The sequence below is a fragment of the Barbus barbus genome (genome assembly GCF_936440315.1).
Source record: "Barbus barbus genome assembly, chromosome: 14".
Lineage (NCBI taxonomy): Eukaryota > Metazoa > Chordata > Actinopteri > Cypriniformes > Cyprinidae > Barbus > Barbus barbus.
The window spans coordinates 24,305,835-24,324,448 of record NC_136742.1 but is presented as its reverse complement, the minus strand read 5'-3'; the positions used below and the strand labels follow the sequence as shown (position 1 = coordinate 24,324,448).

The following is an 18,614-nucleotide window of genomic DNA, read 5'->3' as shown; positions in this document are numbered from 1 at the left end:
GTGTCCAGCTGTTTAACTTGTCCCAGTAATTTCTATGATTTACACTCGAGTTTTCAGAGGTTGATTTGATTTTCTTTGTCAGTAATTTCATTCAAATATTATCAGTGTAACTTTGGCACCCCTTTGATTTTTACAGAGCGCAAGTTTTTAATTTTAGTGAGTTGGAATTTTACTGTGTTCATAAATATATAATTTAAGGTTGTAAATGTAATTTTAGTAAATATTGCTGCATGCAAGTTTAGACATGGCTTTATTCTATTATAATTTGTATTAGCCTATTTTTAACCGTTTCTGATATCCTACTTTATCTGTGGGGTAAAAATCAGTCTTAAGCTAGTGGATATGAGTAGTTGTTTTTTTAATAGTTGTGAAGAGTGGTTGTGTTTCCATTAATGTTGCATTTAATTTCCATTGTTAAAGCAGATGGAGGTGTTTAGAACAGACAGGAGTATTTCTTTATCTTTGTAATATAAAAAAAGAAAGAAATACACATAATCAACAAATAATTTGCCATATAAATCTACTAAATAATCAGATAAAGAAAAATGTGATGAAGCAAATGTTAGAGCTCATAGTTTGTGTGTGTTTACTTTGATTTGTGGTGGAATGATTTTAAAGTGATTTCAGGGAGTGGGCAGTCGGCAGTGTCTGCATTCCTCTACTGGATGTGAAGCACGGCTCTCTTGCTCTAGTTGGGTAATTACAAGCTCTTACCTCTGTGTTCTGGAAATTTCCAGTGATCTCTCTTCACCAGTCCTGGTGCAATCACTACTAAAACACTCCCTTATTACAAACATTTACGCTTGAACACAAAATAGTGTTACTAAGGAGCCATGTCTAAGCATGACACAAAGACTAAACATGGCAATATTTATTTTTCCCAATACAAATGATGGCTGTCGGGCTTAAAAACAAATTTCTCAGAATTAAGGAATTTGGGTTATGAATAAGTTCCATTTGACTTATAGCAAAGACTTGAATATGAACTATTTTAAAGTGAATTTACTGTTGTTGTTGACATCCACCGATATGGAATGAACAAGTTTTTATATAAGAGAATTAGATTCAAGTTTGTTTTTTAATAGCATTTTATGTGGTCTCTGATTTTACCCTTTGTGGCTTATTTTTCCTTATTTGCTTTTTCCTAAAACTCAAAGAGATACATTAAAAAAATGATATTATGAAGTGAATTTGTTGGTTCTTCCTGATTTGATATCTGCCGATAAATGAAGATATGAAAATGAAGATACAATGTGGCCTCAAAAAGACTTTTAAACCAAGTAGCATTTTTTTCTCAAGAAATATAAAACACAAATAATGTTTGAGCTGGCTTTTATCTTTTTTTATTTTTATTTTTTTTATGAAAAGTAGTTTGGTAGGTTTTAAAATTGTGAGACAGTCACTGGGTCTCTGTATGTGAATTGTTTGATTCACGGTTGTATGATTCTGTATTACTGTTTTTGAATCATTACTGTTTATTACTTTTATTAATTTTTAATTATTCATCTTTGTTAGTTTTTTTTCTCACTCTAGTTTGAGGTGGTTCTAGTATTTGTTTCTGTTTGTTAATAAGTGAAAATTAGTTTCAAATATTATAAATGTATCAACATTAAGACATATGCAATATTATTTCGGGTTTCAAGTGTTAGGGAAAAATGTCCATAGTTAATGTGATGAACTACACCTGTGCTTATTCTGCTGGACAGCTGTGTGAACTTGACGGGAACTGGCTTCAAACACTTACTATCAGCTTGACACCAGTTGTTTAAAAGTCATAAAAATGATTTCGAAAAGGGAAGTTAGTTCTGTGAAATGGCCTCGTATATTATTTGTTGGCAGATGTAACTTGGTTTGATTTATGTGGTCCAATGCAATTAAACACATTCATTTTTATATGTGGCTTAATTCTTTTTCGTGTGTTTGGTATATGTCTACAAATACAGACATAATATCTTATGATTTTTTATTTAATTTAAGTAGCCTACTACATCAACCAAAATTCACAAATACAACTGGTGCTGTTGAAACTGAATGATGCTTGTGATTTTTGCCATTTTTACAAAGCAAATGTGTCCATAAATACATTAAAGATTTACAGGCTGAGCTACATACCTAATTTTATACTAATATTTTTTAATGAGACATAATATTCAGTTTATGTTTAAGCTAAAAATGTATAGACATGCGTGGACCCATTCAAGCGATCTATATCTAAAACCTTACACAGAGCTTAATATAGCAGTATTCACCATCTTTATCATTTCTGGCAGGGCAGAATCACGTCATAGAGTTCAGCTTGTGCTCCATCGTATAAAGTTAAACAGGTGTTTAAAGGCCTGCGGTCATTTTGTGTCTGGGACATGGATACAGCTGTTATGATGTCAATATTGACCTGTTAGCTATTAATACACAGTGAAGATACAGAAGAAGTGTTTTCACTTTTCCAACTGTTACATGATGATTGTTGTCTATCAACAAAAATGTGAAAAGTTTGAGTAAAAGAAAAGGCAGATAAGATAAAGGTGCTTATCATATTCAATATAATATATGATCCTCTCCATTCAGAGGAATGGAATCTCCATTTCTTTATGATGCGAAGAAACATTTACAGCAATATTTCATCATATTAAGTCTTTCAGTTTTGTTTTCATGACATCCCCACTCACCTTGATCTGAGTCAAATCAGATTTTTGATAAGAACGTTTTTAAAGGTCATTTAATATGCATGCATTTATTTATTTATAAAATTATTATAAATATATAGAAAGAGGACTCATCATTAAATCACAGCAAAATCACTAGATGCCCTAGATTTTATATATAAATTTAGGATTATAATAATGGCTTCATTTTCATTTTGAAAAATATTTGTATCTTTTGAATCATCCACTATTTAAATCTTCATACCCAGCATCAACATTATAAATAAAAGTACATCAAATATGTCCTAGTTATGTCTATTCTCTCTGTATGTGTAATATTATTTTCTGAAGCCCTTTCTAAAAAATAAAGGGAAAGAAAATACTGATATTTTTATTCTTCCTTTTCTTGTCTTATTTATCCATTTAACTTTATGCGCACATTATGAAAAACCAAGGCTTGTGGTTAAGTTCAAACAAAAACATCGTTTCTATAGTTCAAAATGTAATAATTTAAATCATTTAATTCCCCTTTATTGCATTTTCTTCTTCTTCTATTATTATTATTTTTTTTAACTCCTATTGATATGGCCTTTGTATCACAGGCTCAGGTTAAACAGCTCATGTTTCAAAGCAGTTTCATAAGAAGCACAGACTCCGCATTGTTTCTTTAAGACAAGCGCTCGAGTATTCTCGCCAGGGGGGGGAACACGTCATCCTTCCGGGAAATAGAGACTACAGTAATCCTGAGACTGTCCCTTGTTTTCTAGGCTTGGAGGTGAGCGGTAAAATCACCCTTTTCCCAAAAATCCCATCACGCGTGTGAAACGAAACGTATATTGCTGGAATAATGAAAGATCAGGATCGATATTTTTATTTGCACTTTCGGTATGACACATGGCATTCCTGTCAAACGTTAGTCATCGAAAACGCCTGATGGTTCCTCTCTAGATGAAATCTAATGACAGAGTACAGCATCTGTTAGTATAGCACACTAGGAACACAGTCCATACCTTTACACAAAATATTTTATATTTGAATAATTATCATTTGAATGTATTTTTAAAATAATAATGTATTATTATTTTAATTTAGGTTTTACAGTTCTATCAATAAATGTATTAAATATAATATTTTAGTGAAACTATGGATAGCATGGTCATGTTTAGTATTATATTTTGTGTATTTGTATGTATCTGTGCTCCACTCTTATACATAAACCGACTGCAGTCAGAATAATATTTAATACCAAAAATATAAACGTCAATATCGAAAGTATTAAAATGATTTTTTTAGATAACACTGAAACAAATTTTTTTTTTTTTGCGTTTATTTTGTTATAATGTGGCAAGGTGTAGTAGTGATGAACATCAAACTCATTTCTAACAATTCCTAACATTTACACATAAATGTAGTAGTATTTATAGTATTTGTCAAGACCCCAAAAATGGGTCACTGGTGTAGAAATATGGCTCGTACTAATTTAATATTAGGTCCTGTGTTCTGTGTCACACTTTTGCTGTTGTTTAAGTATTTACAAAATATTAGTTAATAATTTGCATATTTTGTTGGGCTATACACAGTTCAGGGTCATTTAAAAAAATCTGATTTATAGATATTTTGTTAAATTGTATGCGATAAACCATTTTTATCATATGTCAGGTCGTCACATGGCATCCAAAGTGAAATCTGCGTATTGAAGCAAGACAAGTCATTCCAGGTGGTTTCAGGGCTCATCATAGACCTCAAAATGACTAAATAATAGCCTATATTTCGAGTCTGACGACATGTGGTTTAATCTTTTGTATTTCTATATTTAGTAAGAGTTTTGTGTGGGCAGAGATTAATATTTTCCAACCACCCTTGTCAGTGGATATGGAACGTACACAAGCTTCTTGAACTTGTCATGTAATATAATATAATAATTTTTTCCTTTTTTAATTAATTGTCAATGGTAATATTACTTGGCTACCTTGTCTTAAATGACTCAGCAGCAATGGGGCCCAAATATGCATAGCATCACTTGCTCAGTATAAATGTTGACACTGCTTTCTCTAAATAATAGTTTGTATAGCTTCCCTCTTACATATGTGACATAGACAGCTGTTGGCCTCATAGTTATTTATAAAGTCCCAGTTAACACAGTGCTACCTTCACACTGCTCTCACACACCAGAGCACTGTGTACATGTTTACACCGGCTGTGTCCATAGTAATGAACTCCCGCCCAAAGGACTTTCGTCGCAGACAGTCGAAGTAGGGAAAGCCAGGATTCCCAACCCCATCACAAGCCGTGACCTCGTTTCTCTCTCCTGCAGGCCTCTGTGCTGCGTTTTGTTATTTCGGTTCTATGTGCAAACAGCAAGTAGGGTGGGAGCAAATACCTAAATGTCATTCCCCACTAAAGCATAAATGCCTTACGTAATTCATAAGGAAACCAAATTGAATCACGCTCGGTACGTGGTACATGTAATGAAACTCATTTAGCGAGGACTTCCTCTTTTCGGAGGCGCTCGTTTTCCTGTCTTCGGTTTTTGGACTCCATTTAGAATGAAACTTCTATGTAAAGTTTCTACGTAAACTACATTCTTTACTATCTCCTTCCTGCAGATGTGAAAGTAAATTGCTGCTTGTTCTGTGACTAAGGAAATTTTTTTCTCATTCCACATCCAGTGAGCATCCGAGCAGTACCACAGGCAAACCTCACTTTCATCATTCATTTCCCATTCCTCACTTGTTCAATTTGCTGTAAATTCTAAAAACTGGATTAATTGGGACGTTTGACTTCTTCCTGGCATGTAGAACGTAACACGCTCTAATTTCTGGTATTTTATTTCAAGCAGGGAATTGAAGCGATACAGGCCTCCTATAAAAACCGCCGCACTTAGTCTTTAAGAGCCATGTCATATTTAAGAAGTCACGTGACTGCCTGTAAAGGATCTAGCTCTGAGTGATATAAAATTGATACGGTGAGCACAGAGCTGGACGAGAGGCTTCGGCCAATCAGCTTGCTAAAGTGAGATGACATCATCTGACCTCTCTGTGGTGTGACTACAGTATGCATCATTGCAGCATAGGATTAATAGTTAATGATAATCCCTTGAGATCAGCCAATCAGAGCGGAGGAGAAGAACATAGTCAGGGCATGTCCACAACCTCAGAACTGAAGCCAAATCCCTGTGCTTGGCCTTACCTGTGATACTAGTCTGTTTATATCTGAATCAAGGTTAGTGCATATACACAAGAGATTCAACACAGGTAAAATGATATAAAAGATTGTTTCTAAAAATGCTTATTCTTACATTTCAGAGCACATACAGTAAAGTGTGTCATAGATCACAATTTGGTAGAATATTAACTCATGTGATGATGAGTTCAGTGTGTGTATAGTCTGACATCATGATGAGTCAGAGAGTAACAGGACTCTGGAAATGCAGGTAGAGGCAGATGAGTCATAATCTCAAAAAAACAACAGCAAAACAAAAACGCCCTGTACCAGCTTTTCCTGGTTATCTAAAAGACAAATTCACATTCACAATTTTTTGAAAAATTATTTATATACACTCTTAATAAGGTTCTTTATTGGCATCAATGGTCCCACACAGAACCTTTTCGTTCTACAAAAGGTTCTTTAGATTATTAAAATGTTCTTCACGTTAAGAAAAAATGGTTCTTTTAAGAACTGTTCAATGAAAGGTTCTTTGGGGAACCAAAACTGGTTCTTCTATGGAATTGATGTGAAACCCCCCTTTGGAACCTTTATTTTTAAGAGTGTAGTGTTTTTTATGCATTGTCTATGTCCCATGCAGGTACTGCAGTGTTGAGAAGCACTCTGCAATTTCCCTGCAATTATTAAAGGGAGTTATGTTTAATATTATGCACACTCACATGAAATGAAGACTCTATACATATGTGTAACTAATTAAAAGATCATTTATTTTACATTTTTACTTGTCACATGACCAAAAGTGGTTATTGCTGCATTAAAGTTCAAGTTTATTTGGACAAAATGAGTGGCTAATTTCATATTTCTTTCTTCCTACATTTACTGGGGTGGTGATGGATAAGACACATGCCTTTGGTGTGAGAGACCCGGGTTCGAATCCACTGTGAGACACCAATGTGTCCCTGAGCAAGACACTTAACCCCTAGTTGCTCCAGAGGCGTGCGACCTCTGACATATATAGCAATTGTAAGTCGCTTTGGATAAAAGCGTCAGCTAAATTAATAAATGTAAATGTACTGGCAAACATATGAAGGTTTTCATTGCACTAAACCAAAATATAAATTATGTTTTATCCATTTTAGCATGCTTCTCTGAGGACTTATGGGAAATTATTGTTGCAGAAGACCCCAGGGTTTTCAAACTGGGGGCCACAAGGGATTCTGTGGAGATGTTTAGAGACAAATAGTTTAAAATAAAAATAATATAATATAAAAATAAGAATGAAATGATTTTTTTTTTATTCAAATAAATAAATAGTTATAATAAATAATGCATCTAATAGTACAGTGCTATAATGAATAGAAAAAAATAATAATAATTTTACGTTTTAGGATGGGGTCTCTTGCACAAGAATGATCATATTCATGGGTCTGTGGCTTCTAAAACATTAAAAACCGCTGTTATAAACTAGTTAAACGAATCATATGTTTTGACAAACAATGTTCTTCATTAACAATATATAGCTACATATGCATACTAAATTGTGTTTTCTACATTCATAGCATGATTATTTAAAGGTGAAGTGTGTTATTTCTGCACCACACCAACAGGTTTCAAATCCTCATCCCATTCTTAAATATTTGGTTATATTCTTTGCCTTTCACTGGTATAAAAGCATTTGGCCATGTTTGAGTATTTTGTTCACACGACAAGAATAATAAGCAATATAATATCATAAGCAAACAGAGATGGCGTTATTCAATCTTTTTAATGATTACAAGATGTTTCCCTCGTATTCCTGTACTTGATGTAAACAGTTTCAGTAAAAAGGTCACGGGACAGAACCAAAGACTCATGTCATGTGAAGAAAGGGAATTTCCTGTTTGCTGATACACAACAAAGAGCACGCTGAGCACGGAGCGAGTCATGTGACTGGAGGTGCTACAAGTAGCTTTTGCTTTGTGGAAAACACCCTTGTAGTTATTCAGCATATTCAGGCGGCTTATGCAACAATAAGCCAATTCTTGCTCTTTCCTCTATATATAGCTCATCCCTTGTCAAAACAAACTGTCATAAACATGACCAGTCCAGTTTCAGTTGTCTAACCCATAATTATTGGCAAATTGACGTCATGTTTTTATAACCTTTGAATCACAAAATTTCTGATCTCCTTTTCCTCTATACTTGGCTGGTTTATCGGTATCATCTGTGGTATTAGCCACAAACTGACCCACATAGCTGCCCGAAAGATGTCTCAATCTGATGTAATTGACTTGTTTTCTCCACATGCTTGTGTTCAGTACCGTTACTGGTACTTTCACAAGACTCGCTGACCTCAGAACCTGACTGCATATACCACAGATGCTTTCTTATCCAAAGTAATTTACTGTACACTTAGTGCCAGTCATCTCTCTCTCTCTCTCTATACATATTTAAAGGGATCAAAAATTAAATTCGGTCAACCTCATCTTTTTCCTGTGGAACATTTCTCAAATTTCCCAAAATTATTTTATGTTCTACAGAAGAAAATAAGTCACACACGTTTGGAATTATTTAAATAACGTGAGTACTGCGTATCTTTATATGTATCTATTGTATGTATGTGTGTGTGTATATTTATACGCAGTACACGCATTATGTAATACAAACCTTTATTTTAGATGCAATTAATCATTTTAACAGCATTTCAAATTTATTTATTTATTTAGTACTATATTACTGATCAAAAGTTTTTTTTTTTTTAAGAAATAATACTTTTATTATAAAAGGATGCATTAATTTGTTTAAAAGTGACAGTAAAAGACCATTTTATTAGATTTTATATATATATATATATATATATATATATATATATATATATATATATAATTTCTGTTTCAAACTGATTTTTTTTTTCATTAAAGAATCCGAAAAAAATGTATCTCAGTTTCCACAGAAATATTTCGTAGCACAACTGTTTTCAACATTGAATAATGCAATTTTTTGAGCACCAAATCAGCATATTAGATTGATTTCCGAAGGATCATATGACACTGAAGGCTGGAGTAACTGTTATACAATAACTGTTTTCCATTTGAAATAATATATTTAAATGGAAAATAGTTATTATAAATTGTAATAATATTTCACAATACTACTGTATTTTTGATCAAATAGATGTAGCCTTGGTGTAAAAAAAGATATTCATGATTTTGTGGCCATAACATTCTTAAAATTATACAAATATAATCACAAACTAAACTGACAAATCAAAAGATTATGCATTGTCATGATGTAAACAATAACCTATTTATTCTGAATGTATTCAGTCATTTATTTCCAGTACATTATGTAAAGGGTGGCATATAGTCTTATCCAAAACAGTTAGACAAGTTTTTTTAGGGTATAAGGAAGTATTGCATCAATAGGGTTGTGTTTAGTGCAATGGCAAACGTCATATGCTTCCCACATGTTTAGGCATCTATTTGGTCAGATATTACTTCATTTCTTCCTGATTTTATTTTTGTACTAACTGGTGAGAATGTTTATTGTTTGGCCTTGATGTGACCTAGTTGCTATGAGCTCAATTATAGATATGCGGTGCCCTCTAGAGGAACCCAGGATAGTAGCTCAAAAACAAAAAACCCTCAAGGTTTCTTTTATTAGAAGAAAGCAGTCTCTTGGTTCAATAATGCTCAATTTTGAAAAGCCAAAAGAGGATTGTTTCCTAATCAAATAAAGCATCATTTTAATGAATAGTATTATCACGCACATTATTTATTAACATTCATGGGTCATTTTACAAAAGAAGTAGCATACTACAACCTGTAGAGTTTGCAAAACAAAAACCACAGTCCAACTATTCTCATTAATTACTAGAACCTAGTAAATACAAATGAAAATACTCCCAAATATGCTTTTTTTATACCAGTAGCAGTGCAAACATCATGCATTGTTACTGTTGCAGAGGTGAGCATGACTGTGTTTTGGTCCTGGAGAACGTCCAGCAGAGATATCCTATACAAAACGTCTACAAATCACACTTTTAAGTCCATACTGCAGATGTGAATCATTCATATATATACGATCTTTTATGCTAGCCATGTCGTGACAGTTATATAATGAGATTGTTATGCTACAGGGATTAAAATTAATAAATAACATGTACTACAGTTTATTATCGCATGTAAAAACCTTGGCATGCCTGGCTGGGACAAGGTTACGGGGTCATAACATACAGACAGGACAGCTAGCATGAGAAGCTAGCCCATACTGAACGCCTGCTAACAACAGAGGATCTGAACTCCATTACACACACATCTCTCAGAACAGTCGTGAGTTCGTGTCCCCCAGGTTGATTTTAGGGTGTGCGAGGAGAACAATTCTGTGCTGTACGGCATGAGAGTTTCTTTAAAGTAGATTTGTGAGGAGTTCGGCTTTCACAAGTTCACATCTTGCTCCGTCCTGTGCTCACTTCTGAAGTTCCTGAGGCGTGCTGAACGTTTCGTACACGTTGGCAGCAAACTCTTTCACCTGATCTATCAATAAGAGATCCTAAAAACAAGAAAGAAAGCAAATATTGGTGTGTGGGCAGCTTTTATATCACATGCAAGTCAAAATGAGTCGATGCATATGAAGGTTCTCACCTGGACAAAGTGACTGGGTATTTCGCTGCATATTGAATGGATCTGTCCGTTGATGATGGGAATGATTTTGGCTAGTGGGAGGCTAACATGTGATAATCTGGAAGAAAAGCATGTGAAAAACAGCAATGATTATCTTTCCATCACTAATACTGTTCACAAACCTGAAATATACTGGTCTTGGGAAGGTGATAAAAAGGCTTAAAATGTGGCTTAATTGGCCAAATACTTTTTGGGGTCACTGTACGTACCTTCCTAAAAAAATTATAATAATAAATGCATGTACACTGACCGGTCAGGTGTGCTGGAGGGGAGGGAGTCTCCCTGTGGGGGTCGGAAAAACTCTGACATGTTGTCTAGGAATCGGATAAAGCCTCGGCTCAAGCAAGTACGGAGTACAGTAGTGAAGTCTGGACTAAAAAAAAAAAGAAGTTCAGATGCAATTAGTACCCAGCTATCTACGCTCAAGTGATCTCTATAAAATGATTGATTACAACCATTGTACAACCATTTTCACTTTATCATAAATGCTCTTTGAAGCCAGAATTGTGTTTTTCATAAAATAACACATATAATAATGGATGCACTTTAAAAAGGAACTAAATGTTTAAAACGGATAGTTCACCCAAAAATGAAAATTTTGTCTGTGGTGAACTATCCCTTTAAGGTGTTAACTAGTACAAAAAAAGTCATGAGATTTATTGCGAGTAATTCTTTTTTTTTTTGTACAATTTTATAACCTATAGGATTATATAGGTGCTTTGATTTCCCTCACCTTTCAAGCATATCTCTGGTTTCATTCAGCAGCTTTATTGTTGTGACATCATTCTCTGTGAGACCACAAGCCTAATTTTGTTTAATAGAAATAAATAAACTTAGTACATAGAAACAAAAGTAGAAGTAAATTATGATGTAATATAAATATAATGTATTTTTCGTCTCATAAAATGTATACAGTTAATAAGTAATAAAATGATAATAATATATTAATTTTATAAATAATAAATAAAATACTATAATCATAGTAAAAATGAGTAATAAAATTCTATTCTTATAAAAGTCTTATCAAACTTTATAAAATGTCATTGTATATTATTTGTGGAAATTGATATTTTTTCAGGATTCTTTAATGACATTTTAAATGTCTTTACTGTCATTTTTGATCATTTTAATGTGTCTTTGCTAAATTAAATAAAATGCTGGTAGTGTATCATGAATCAAAATATTATGAATACGTATATACTGAATGTATTCATATAATTGTAGTTTTAAATAAAAAAACTCAAATAAATTAATCAATTATATATCTAATTCATAACTAAACAACAAAATAAATGATAAATATCTACCTGTGAGGCTAGCGTGTTCTCTTCATCAGGCATCATGTACCAAGAAAGACTTGTGTGTTTAGAGGAAGAACAGCCCTCCTCCACTAACTGTCTGATCTGAGTTAACTGTTGCTCCAACTCTTGTAGGGACAAACTCTGCTTCAGAGACACCCTGAGGAGACATGGACAGCAGTTAGCTTTCATGCTAAATATACAGGTAGATTGGCACAACACAATGGCAAACAAAGCCACAAGTATGAGATGAGTAGATTAAAATTCATTCATTATCTAATCAATCACTCAACGTACGGTCCAAGAACTTCCTGGACTGCTTTCTTCACCACAGTTATCAGTTCAATGAGCCCTGAAAAGACAAAAATGAAGATCAGTATCAACTATGGTGTATATGACCTAACCAGAGGATTAAACACTAATACAGATTAGATACTCAGAGACAGATTATACTCACCTTCTCCAAGAAGGTGTTGGATGCTTGACAGATATTGTTGTTGGACATCAGGAGGGGCCAAGGGGGTCTAAAGTAGCAGTATAAGAGAAATTAAGTAGAATTTACATGCTGTAACATGGTAAAATCAGGTGGCTTTGCCTGTAAAACACCAAGCCAAGACATACCGTTCCATTCTTTGTCACAGAGTTGTCCAGGTACAAGTAGCCACCAATTATATTGAGCTGAACTCTGAGTAACACCACCAGCATGCAAGTGCTGTAAACTGCCACAATGCTGCGGGTAAAACCTGGAGAGTAGAAATCATTGTTTAAGAACAGGAGTAGATGAGAGTTTGATTAAAGTCAAAACCCATTTTTACTTCTGTAATGTGACATATTGTGAAACAGGACATTCAACTAAACATTTCAGGGTGTGAATCAGTTTGATTGTGAAAAGTGGGTGTTCCATTATCCACCAGTATTGAGCCAAAACAATGCCTTAATATCTATTTGGTCATTGTTCAACATTTTCCAATAACCCACATACAGCAGAAAAGAAAACTTGTGTATTTCATTTTACTTACATTTACATAAAAATTTGGGATTGGCAAGATTTTTTTGTATGTTTTTGAAAGAATACAGTATTAAGAGTAGTGCAACTGAAATATTATTACAATTTAAAAGAACTGTTTTCTGTCTTTAAATATTTTAAAATGCAATTTATTGTTGTGATGGAAAAGCTGTATTTTTAGCAGCCATTCTTCCGGTCTTCAGTATCACATGATCCTTCAGAAATGCTTCTAATATGCTGATTGATCCTCAAGAATAATTTCTTATTATCAGTGCTGAAAACATTTATGCTGCTTAATATGTTTGTGGAAACTGCGATTCATTTTTTTCAGGATTCTTTGGTAAATAGAAAGATCAAAAGAACAGCATTTATTTGAAATATTAATATTTTGTAATAATGTTACACTATAAAAAAAATGTAATATTGCAAAGGCCTTTACATCTTTTCTGAATAATATTAATTCTTGTAAAAAAAAATACTTTTGAAAATTGTTTTTGTTTGAAAAAACAGAAAAGGCAAAGGAAAATTTAGCAGATTGTTACAGATTGCAAAGACTAACAATATATTCTTAAGAACAGATTGAAAGTTCACAATAGCACTAGGAATCTGCATTAAGATTTTCTGCAATTTTGATTTCATGTTGACTTTAAAGCAGTAAATATGTAATCCTAAAACAAAGAAACTTATTCAACTCACTAATAATCTTTAGATCCTCCCAGATTTCAAGTTTATTAGCTGGCCTGTGTAGAAAGACATGATCACTTGCGTCAGTTATGTTCTTTTATTTTGTAATGCAGATAATCATCTATAATTTACATGAATGACTCACTTAGTCTTCAGCAAAGCAGTGAGGCTCTCTGAGTTCAGATGATGCATGATTGCCTCCCGGAGAGTGGGGAGCATTGATAACACTACAAAAAAAAGACACAATTACATATACTGTGCAGAACAAATATCACTTTTTCATAACATTTATTAACTGATCATGTCATTGTTTTATTTTTTACCTGTCATGTTACATGTCCTCTGGTTGCTTTCAAAATGAAACTGTCTCCGAGCTTGAGCGATGTATTCGGCTGCCTCTCGCTCCTGCATCTCCTGAATTTTTCTTTGTGCATATTTACCAAGTACATAGACACCTGGACATGAAGTTTGAGAATGCATTACAATATAATGTACATGTTGAGAAACTGACATGCAATATGCCAGATATATTCTGTGATATAAAAACTGCATGCTGGGTAAAAATACCAGGTTAAAGTCCATCTCAACTTTCTTTGACTGTGTGACTAGGTGACAGGTGAACTGAGATTGATTAGTTGAATGTGGAAATAAGATCTAATGCTTGGCAACACTGTAATAACATTTTAAACTATATATTTAAGCATATTAACATATTATAACTACATGTATTTATATTCAGCCATTAAAACAAGAAATTGTTCATGCACAGTCACAGATAGCTAACAATCTCTGAACTATAAGCATGCAGGTGGTCTAGTTGCCCACGTTACCTCCAACAAATACCCCAGCGAAGATGAATTTCCTCTTATGGCGTTTGATGAAATTCCATGTAGAACTCAACATTTTAAAAACAGACTTGACACCGCAAAAAAACCCCGAAAAACTAGATGCAAAAGCGTGTTTAGGCGTTACTCACAAGCTAGCACAATGCTACATTGCAATAACTTCTGGTGTTAGCAGCACACAGGCGAACTACAGATAACAGATCGCGTCGATCGATCGATTATGCGGTCGACCCGCCGCCCTGAACGGTCCATCCATTATTACGGTCCGCAGTAAACACGTGTGCATAAGCAAAACGTTACTATTTCCTGATTTTTGCTGCTTTATTTTTACGGTTATAGATTTGATGAGGATACTAATGGAGATGCAAGCAGACAGTGTTGAACCTGAGAAAAGTGATTTTCTGCAGCCGTTAGATAGTGAGATACAAACATGGATGTCAAAGGCGTTTGACATGGTAAAACTTCTCTGATGTTTACTCTTTGTTCACAGTATTTACCAAAAACCATAGTTACTAAAGTAACGCTACTGAATTATTTTGACTGTGAGATCTCAATAAAATAAAACAACATCGCCTTTAAAACAATCGAAAATCCGAGTATTAATATCTCATTTCTTGTGAAGATTTTCCACAGTTTTTGTAATAATAACTAGTTTCTGTGATATTTTGGTTGTCATGGCAAATGTGTATGGTGTGTGCCTGCCTACATGGCAAATGTATTTTTGGTTGTTTTGAGAAAACACATTATTTACTTTAAAGGCGCTTGAGGCCCTTGAGAATGGTGAGGTTCCTGTTGGCTGTCTGATGGTTTAAACAATGAGATTATTGGAAAAGGAAGAAATGAGGTGAATGAAACAAAAAAAATTAAGTAATTTCACAATGTGCCTAATTATGCTAATTAATTAATCAGAATTTATAATGATTGATTTATAATGTTTTATGATTGGCAATGGTTATTGGAATTGTGTACGCTAACAATAATCCTTATAGTAATTTAATTGACTATAATCCTAGGTTCCAGTGTGTGTGTGTATATATATATATATATATATATATATATATTTATTTATTTATTCAAATAATAATTGATCAATTACTTAACAATCATATTTTTCAAATCTGTTAAGTTATTCAGAAATGCATAGAAGATGTGGTTCACAGACCGTGATGTAAATACACCTCTTCTATGATGGACATTCAGTTTCTGAATTTAAATTAATATTGATATTTATGTGAGGCTTTTAGTCTGAATGACTGAAAGACAAACCATGGTTCACTGCAAAACTCAGACAGCTCTGTCAGGCCAAAGAAGATGCTTACAGAAAGGGGGATAAAGTCTTGTACAAACAGGCCAAATACACACTGGAAAAGGAGATCAGAGCGGCAAAGAGGAATTATTCTGACAAACTCAGGAAAATATTCTCTTCCAGTGATCCTGCTTCAGTGTGGAAAGGAATGAAGGATATCACCAGTTACAAGTCACCATCCCCCAGCACTGTGGAGAATCAACACCTGGCAGACGACTTGAACGAGTTTTATTCTTGTTTTGAAAAACCACCCCACACCTGCCCTGAACACCTCTCCACACAACCATTAACACCTCCAGCAACCCTCCTCTCCCCCACACCTACAATTCAAATCAGCGAAGAAGATGTGTGCCAGGTCTTCAGGAAGAACAAAAGAAGGAAAGCACCAGCCCCAGACGGTGTGTCACCAGCCTGTCTGAAAATCTGTGCTGACCAGCTGGCCCCCATCTTCACACAGATCTTCAACAGATCTCTGGACCCCTCACATCCAGCACACTCCCTCTTTGAACTGTTACCGTCTGGTCGACGCTACAGAGCTCTGAGCACCAGAACGACCAGACACAAGAACAGTTTCTTCCCTCAGGCAATCCATCTCATGAACACTCAAATTTAAATGTGGAACACACAACTATAATACATTATCCATCCACCATACTCACTTATTTTATTTTTATTTTCTCATTTCTAATTTGCACATACTTGACCTGTACATACATAGTTGTCTATATTATATATTGTGTTTTTGCTGCTTTATACATTGCCTATTTGGTCATTTGCAGATTATTCTTTTATTATCTGTGTCCTGTCCTGTTGCTGTCTTTCTGTTGCACTGAACAAATTCCTTGTATGTATAAACATACTTGGCCAATAAAGCTCATTCTGATTCTGAATAAAGCTCATTCTGAATGTGTAAATGGTGTAACTGTTTAGAGATTGTCGAAAATAAGTCTTATTGCAAGGCTTAGTTTCTTGCAAATGATTCATGATCAAATCATTATTAAGATGTGTACACTCAAGGTGAGAGGAAAATTTGCTTATGCTAAAGTTCTAGGAACTTATAAACTGGTGATGCATTATGAACTAATTTCTCATTTTAATAATCTCAGACATACTTATTTGCCATTGACCCATATATTACAGTTCCTGTTCTGTTAAGAATGTGAGTAATGGTTCTTCCTAGACCTAGTAGAGCACAGAGAAACTTCGGAATAGATGAAACAACCTCACATGTGTACCTGCTATGCATAAGGCTACTCGGCATGCGGAAATGGTGGCACTGGATCAAGTGCTTGATTGGTGCTGTTTCAGAGAGAAGGACCCAAAGGAGGTGTGTGAACAGACTGTACTTTATGTGACAGTGGAGCCATGTATCATGTGTGCAGCTGCTTTGCGCCTGTTTTGTATCCTTGATGCCAAAATGAGGTCGACTATTAGTTTAGAAAAGTTAACACATACAGTACCATCGATGGTTTTGAAAGAAGCCTATTATGTCCACAAAGGCTGAATTTATTTGATCAAAAATATAGTAAACCAGTAATATTGAGAAATATTATTACAATTTATAATTGTTTTTTTTTTATTTTTAATTTTGATATTAAAATTTTATTCATTTCAAATTGAATTTTATCATTGCATTTCACAATTTAGTGTTAGGGTTGAATTTTAGTTGCCATTACTGCAGTCTTCAGTGCCACACGATCCTTTAGAAATCATTCTATTATGCTGATTTGGTGCTCAAGAAACATTTATTATTATTATCAGTGTTAATGTGCTGCCTAATATTTTTGTGGAAAATATTGTTCAGAATTGTTTGAAATGAATAAAAAGTTAAAAACAGTATTTATTTTAAACAGAAATATTTTCTTACATTATAAAGTCTTCACTGTCACTTTTGAGTAATTTGATGCATCCTTGATGAAATAAAGTATTGATAATTCAATTACAATTATTAATCAGTGTCAATCACAGCCTTTCCTAGTCAAGTTTTTATTGCGAAAAATGATTTTTTTTTTTTTTACTGCATTATTGTGTTTACCGCAGGTTTCTGTTGTCTAGTAGTATTAAAATAATGTCAGCGCTAAAATGACACCTTAACATTTAGACAGATATACCTCTGGTTGTATATGGGTGCAAAAATGAGCGGTTTCGAGGCTGTGGATCTGTCCTGGACGTCTCATCAGATTATTTACCACACACTGGAACTTCATTTAAGGTAAAAAAACAAATTCCCTCCAATTCCTATCCAGTTAAATTTATATTCCAGCTGATCCAAAAGGAAGCCAGTTCCTTACATTCTGAACCATTCTGTGTGGCTAGAATATTTTTCTTGTCGAAACATCCACATTCCTTAAATTGTAGTCCAGACCACATTGCATATTTTTGCTGTAGCACATGCTTACTTGCTTATTACAGTGCATCGCTGACTATAGAGCAGAAGAGGCTGTTGAATTGCTCAAGACATTTTATAAACAGGAAAACCCAAATGTAAGGAAAATCTGTTTAATGTATGCATGCTAATGTCTATTAATGTTTTCATTGTCCCTGTTTCTGAAACTAATTTTTTTTTAGCTCCCAAACCTAAAGTGAGGAAAGATTTGATTAGTCCACCAGGTGGAGCTGTAGCCATTCAGGTAAAATAAGGACCGCAAGATGAGGAGAGCGAAACAATTGCTTCTTTGAGCTGAAATGGAAGAGATTTGAACATTTGAGACTTTTACAAGACCTTGTCAGTGCCTGGATCTCAATGACTTTTGATTTTGCCATCTTTTTGAAGTCATTGATTTGATCTACTTTTTGAGGAACCACATTGGCTCATTATTTAGACCACATAGCTCGTAAACCTCCAGGCCTCCTCTTCTCTGTGGCTGGACGCTGTGAGTTGTCTGTTAACAATGTGTAGAAGTAATAGACTGGGCCTGTTCTGCATTAAAGGGCAGGTTCTTCTCCAGCTCTTGCTCTCTTTGTGTCCTTACACAACCCAGAGAACTGGTTCTGAACTCTCAATGAT

General features: G+C 34.2%; 1 protein-coding gene and 1 pseudogene across 2 annotated transcripts; one reads left to right on the top strand and one right to left on the bottom strand.

Moving 5' to 3' along the window:
* Positions 1–9,539: 9,539 nt before the first annotated feature.
* Positions 9,540–14,710, bottom strand: LOC306880005 (peroxisomal biogenesis factor 3-like). The gene is made up of 12 exons (XM_079433268.1): positions 14,287–14,710; positions 13,780–13,911; positions 13,602–13,683; positions 13,469–13,512; positions 12,388–12,509; positions 12,224–12,290; positions 12,064–12,118; positions 11,776–11,926; positions 11,202–11,272; positions 10,719–10,841; positions 10,430–10,526; positions 9,540–10,337 (listed from the first exon to the last, which is right to left on the bottom strand). Exons 1-12 carry the CDS (start codon positions 14,357–14,359, stop codon positions 10,254–10,256), a joined length of 1,101 nt encoding a protein of 366 aa, XP_079289394.1. The 5' UTR covers positions 14,360–14,710; the 3' UTR covers positions 9,540–10,253.
* On the top strand, positions 14,664–18,291 carry LOC306880465 (tRNA-specific adenosine deaminase 2-like; annotated as a pseudogene). The gene is made up of 6 exons: positions 14,664–14,756; positions 15,060–15,163; positions 16,857–17,007; positions 17,713–17,819; positions 18,020–18,104; positions 18,176–18,291. The product of its transcript is annotated as a tRNA-specific adenosine deaminase 2-like (transcript).
* Positions 18,292–18,614: the final 323 nt, after the last annotated feature.